This window comes from Galeopterus variegatus, unplaced genomic scaffold (assembly GCF_000696425.1).
Source record: "Galeopterus variegatus unplaced genomic scaffold, G_variegatus-3.0.2 Scaffold779, whole genome shotgun sequence".
Classification (NCBI taxonomy): domain Eukaryota; kingdom Metazoa; phylum Chordata; class Mammalia; order Dermoptera; family Cynocephalidae; genus Galeopterus; species Galeopterus variegatus.
The window spans coordinates 381,709-387,789 of NW_007726890.1; the positions used below are offsets into that span (position 1 = coordinate 381,709).

The window sequence follows — 6,081 nt, forward strand, 5'->3', positions numbered from 1 at the left end:
AGGGGTGAGGTACTTTGCTAATGGCCACCTGCCTCTGTATCAGCATGTCAGAATTTCAATCACACTGAAATAGTAGAAAGAAAATTACTGAGCCTTGAGTTACCTTCTTGAGCAGCAAAGACCTCTGAGAGGAACTTCGAACAGTGTTCCTCATCAAGGATTTCAAAGCAGCGCTCTCTGGTCCAGTCCCCCTGAACCCGAATTTTGCAGCCACCTAAGAAGAATTGAAATCCATACACACACAGCTTTGAGATACAATGTTTTATTGGGCTCATACTCTCAATGGGTTAATAGAAGGTCCAGATCACAAATGTTCCAGACCTCTAATATAGGAAGCACACGCACGAGTACAAGATCAAGGCATTTGGTATCATGGTGGTGGAGGGGAAAATGCTGAGAGGGAACCCTAAGGGAAGTGAGCACTCCTAGGTCTCATTCAACAAACAGCCTGATCTAGTGATGTGATACATAGTAAAATAATCGTTTCCTGTGTTCTGATCTATCTCTCAGATATCAATGCAGGAGCCTCCAAATTCTAGCAAAAGAAAAATTCCTCAATCATCCTCCTCCTATTCCTTAGCTGGAAATTTCTACCATTTCAAATTAGATCATACAAGGGCACTTCGAAAAGTTCTTGGAAAGATTTGTATTATTTTATAATTCTATTTTTCCACAAACTTTTTGAAGTACCCTCATATAGTAAGAGTATCTGAAGCATGAAGGAAACAAAGTAGAATGGTTCGTTCATAGGTACAGATTAAATTAAATTTACAAACTAATTAAAAAAGAAAATAGTGGGATTGGTTCAAAATATTCAGAAAAGAAACCTCTATACCTCATTACCTCAAATGGAAAATGTGCATTTTGAATAAACTTACAAAACCAATACAATGACCTATGTTCAGGAGTGAGTTTGTTCAAGTATAGTCAATTGGAAAATAGCAGAATTAGAAGCAAAATTATCTAGGACAATTTCTTATGTGTATAACATACATCTCTCCTTTTCTGATGCCCTATATCTGTATCAGCTGTCTGGATATGGTGATCCAGGAAACCTATGCACAGTCATTGCTCCATAACGATGTTTCAGTCAACGATGGACCACATGTATGACAGTGGTCCCACTATAGGTGTGTAGTAGGCTATACCATCTAGCTTTGTGTAAGTATACTCTATGATGTTCGCACAACAATGAAATCACCTAAGGACGCATGGTCTCAAAACATATCCTCATCGTTAAGTGACGCATGACTATACTTGTTTATATTCTTATTCTGATTTATTACATATGCTGCTTTCTCATGCCCGTGGAAACTATAAGCTCCTTAAGGGCAAGAGGCAGACTGCATATACAGGTAACTCAACACTTTCAATAGTCAGGGTGACCAACTGTCCTGGGGTTGTCTGGGACTGAGGGGCTTTCTAGGACTCAGGACTTTCAATGCTAACATTGAGAAAGTCCCAGGAAAATGTTTTGGTCACTTTACTGGTGACAATGATGTCAGACTTCACAGAAAGAAGGCATTTAATAAACGACTGTCGAACGGGACTCTTTCACACTTGTAAAAAACAAAGATATGAGAAAATGAAATGAAAATGGAAAGCCACTTCTGAACCTTTGGCTTACTTTTTGTTCTCTGCATTTCCTGTTGTTTCTATATTTGTAGAATAAGTTAAAAAAATGAAAAATAAAATTACTGATCAAAAGGGAAAAAATGATAAAAATAAAGAAATAAATGTTAAAGAAGCCATCCAAGTAAACCAGAGATAAGAAAATTAATGAGAGTGCCACTGTTGAAAGGAAAAACAAGAGGAGGAGGAATGAATAAAGTGTCCATTAGGAGCAGCCTCGAAGATACAGGGAAAAACTCCTTCAGGGCTTAAGTCCTCCTTTTCTCCGATGATTTATATTAAAAGTGGTTTAAAAAAAAAAAAAAAGAGCAGTTTCCATCTGATAGAAATTTAGAACAAGAACATATTCTCTCTCTCCCACAAGTGAAAGATATATTTTAGCAAGTATAAAAGTGACCTTATTTAACGGCCAGAGGATTCCAGAAATTGCTTACAATATAACACTGGATGCTCTCTCACTATGCTGTTTGGAAAAGAGGACAAATCATCCCACAACTCAACCTTCTACTTTTCTTCTCCCTTCCAGAACCCTCTGGACCTCTGTGACCAGTAAGCACTCTATCAACTTCATCTGAACATTCCCTCCACCTCTCAGTAGTTCTCAAGTATGGATGTACTAGAATTTCCAGAGGCACTTTTAGAAAATACTGACACCTTGGCCCACCCTGGGACAATTAAGACAGAATCTCGGGAGTGAAGCCCTGACACAGGTAGGGTTTTAAATACGCCCCAGGTGATTTTACTGTGCACTCAGATTAAAAATCAGAGTCAACGACAAACTGGCTTCCCTGAGAGAAGCGCTTCCCCCACAAGCCTCTTAATGGAGGATGTTTATATTCTCTCACACCTGATGTAATTTAAGGTTGGTGTCCTTATTTGTCCTAATACTACTTCCAGACAATTCTCCTTCCTCCTCGCTCAGGCAAAATCCTTTCTCCTTTGAGGCTCACCCATTGGGCACTGCCATTTTATTCCCTTCCTTCCTGTATGAGATTATCCACCACCCTCCCCAAAACTTCAGAATCCAGGATTTAATACCTGACTCATAATACTTCCTCTCCACTCAAACTCCTGCCATTATTTTGGGTCCCTTTAAAATTAGCACAGGAAACCCAGTCAACACCTTTAAATTCCTTATCCAATGACCTTCCCCCTCCACCTCAACCACCATTCCCTCAGTTCCTACTGGGACTCCCTCAATTATACCATGGATTTTTTCATTGTAGAAACACTATCACCTCACAAACTTCTAATTCAAACATCCCACTCTGACCTGGTATTCCTTTCAGCTTACTTGCTCATTATCCCCACTGAAATTGTTCTTTGACCTATGGGAACCTCCAGCCCATTGATTTCTCCACTTGCTCACTATCCATCAGCTGCCTTCTGCTTTCACTTCCCTTTTTATCAAACAGATGCCATCATTACACTCTGTTGCAAATACCCAGAACTGCCTTACCTCTGTTCTTCCACAGCACCTACCTGGCTAAATTCTAACCCTCAGAAATCCCACAGATTGCCTCTCTGTACTTATACCTCAGCAACCAGAAGGGGTAAATATGCATACTTACACCCACACACCCAGATTGCTGTCATTATAAATTCTTGACTGCCAACCTCAACTGGGCCCTCTATCATAGCAATCTAAGTTTCCACAATCAACTAGTCTCTTTTAATCCACTCTAATATGACTTCTATACCCAACATCCCTCTGAAATTGCTTTAAGTTCACCAATAACCTCCATATTGCTAAATCCAATGGACACTCTTCAGTTATCTTATTAGACCTATTAACAGAAATCAAGTTGATCATTGCTTGAAATAACCTCTTTCGAAGGCTTCTATGATACCATACTCATCTAGTTTCTTTCTCTCTCTCTGGTCACTAATTTTTAGTGCCCTTTGTGGTATCTCTTCCACTACCTACCCTTTTAAATTAAAAGTAGAATTCTTTGAGTTCAATTCTAAATCTTTTTCTCATTCTATACCAGCATTGTCCAATAGGATGTTGTGATGATGGGCACGTTCTGTAACTGTGCTGTCCAGTACGGTAGTCAGTAAATACACGTGGCTAATGAGCACTTGAAATGTGACTACTGTAACTAAGAAACTGAATTTCTAATTAATATAAGTAGGCATATGTAGCTAGTGGCTTCTGTATTGGAGAGCACAGCTCTATATGCAATCATATCATCTCTCATAGTTTTGAATATCATCTGTGTGCTAGTGGCCCAGACCTTTCTTCTGAGTTCAGACACATACATTCAGCTGCCAATTTATCATCTGTACTCAAATGTCTCAAAGAAAACTCAAACTAAAATAGCCAAAACTGAATTCATGATCCTACCCCTCAAAGGAAAACTCATTTCTTCTGCAATGTTCTTATTTCTGCAAATGGGACTCTCATTCACATTCATGCCAGAAATTGGAAATTCATCCTTGACACTTCTTTTCCCTTCACCCCCTACATCCAAAATAATTTCCATTGATTTTACCTCCAAAAACATTTACTGAATCTACTTCTCTCCATTTCTACTGCCACCATACTCTCTAGCATATACTGCTGAAACAGCGTCCTAACTGGTCTCTCTGCTTCCATGCAAATGACACCCTCGAATAAAATTCTTCATGTTCTTCCCATTTTTTAAATATAAAACTCCAGATTCAATACTATGGTTTACAAAATCTTGCCAGATCTGGCCCTAGCCTGTGTAGGGAAAATATAGGAAAATGGTCAGGGTCCCTCAGATGTTCAGAATCTTGCTGAACGTTTGATGTAAATACGCATGTGTGCCCAGGTGTTCCCTGGCTATTGTCTAACGTAATTGCGTATGTGCACCCAGGTGTCCTGGGTTATGGACTTAAGTATAAAGGATGAGTGGCTCTGATCCACAGGCCCCCACCCCCCGCCCCTGAGATACCCCCAGGGAGGCTGCTACTGCTGCTGAATGCTGTTGTGGCAAGCTGTTGCTGTCAGAGCCCCCCAGATGCCCCGAGAGGCCACTGCCACTGCTGCTTCCGCTGTTACTGCTGCTGTTAAGCAGCTGCTGCTGCTGCTGAGGACTGAACTCGTGTCGTCTGCCAATGGCTCCCAGGATCTTTCCCAATTACCTAGCGTGGACCTGTGTATGAGAGGTCTATGATCCAGCCTGGCATGTGAGGGGTCTGTGATCCAGTCTGTACAATGGATTTGAAGGGTCTGAGCCCTAGCCCTGACAATACAAATGGAAACTTAATATAACTAAAATAATGAAGCGTTTTGGCTTTAGTTATGAAATGCCTAGCCATACAATTTGTGTAGCTATTGCTTTAACAATACAATTGGCATAGTTATTAGTTATGGCCCTAACCCTACAGCCTGTATTACCTTGGTGCCCAAGCCCTGCTCTAGGCACCCTGGCCTTCTTTCATTTCAGAGAAAATGTCAAGCTACTTCCCAACCTTGGGCCTTGTGGTTTTCCTTACCTAGAATACTCTTCTCTCCCCCGTCTTCACCTGTCTCTTACTTAGTCCCTCTGCTCTCAATTTAAATAACACTTGTTCAAAGAGGCCTTCCCTGACCACACTGCCTGAACTTAGTTATCCCTCTTATAAACTTTTTGTACTTCTCCTTGATAGCATTTATCAAAACTGCAATTATGTATCTGTACCTTATCAGTTTAAAGTCTGTTTCCTGCATTAAAATCCATGAAGTACCATAACTGTTTTGCTTTCTAATATCCCAAGAAACTAGCACAGTGTCTGGCACAGAGAAGGTATTCATATTTTCATAGAATGAATTAATAAATTATAGGCATCTAGGAGACACTACTACCAAACAGCACAGAAGCAAGAACCAAAGCAAAAGCAGCAAACTTATCTATGTTTTTCTCTACTGATTCTTCAGTGCTTACAACAGTGCCTGGCAAACAGAAGGCACTAAACAAATATTGGTTGAAAAATAAATTAGGGAGGATTTAATATTAGGAAATTAGTACAATACAGTCCATCAATAAGTCAAATTAAAAAAACAATATAATCATCTCCATAAATACTGAAAAGACATTTGATAAAATGTATACAAAGTATACAGTATACAAAGGTAATTCAAAAAGTTCATGGAAAGATTCATAGTGTCTTTTAATTCTCTATTTTTCCACGAACTTTTTGAAGTACCCTCATACATTCATGATTTTAAAAAACACACAAAATTAGGGGCCGGCCCGGTGGCGCACTGCTACAGTGCGCCGCTTGGGAGCGTGTCGGCGCTCCCGCCAAGGGTTCAGATCCCACGTGGAGACCAGTTCCCGCTCACTGGCTGAGCAAGGTGCGGGCGCAGCACCGAGGGTTGCGATCCCGTTGCCGGTCCCAGTCCGGTACGGGCGTGACACTGAGGGTTGCGATCCCGTTGCCAGTCCCAGTCCGGTACGGGCGTGACACTGAGGGTTGCGATCCGTTGCCGGTCACGAA

The 6,081-nt window shown here is 40.8% G+C and overlaps 1 protein-coding gene across 1 annotated transcript in view; it reads right to left on the minus strand.

The window, feature by feature from the left end:
* OCRL (oculocerebrorenal syndrome of Lowe) overlaps positions 1 to 6,081 on the minus strand; it is a 52,888-nt gene that overhangs the window by 35,549 nt on the left and 11,258 nt on the right. The window contains exon 6 of the mRNA XM_008572399.1: positions 104 to 214. Within this exon, the coding sequence (XP_008570621.1) occupies positions 104 to 214 (111 nt within the window). The remainder of the gene's footprint in view (positions 1 to 103; positions 215 to 6,081) is intronic.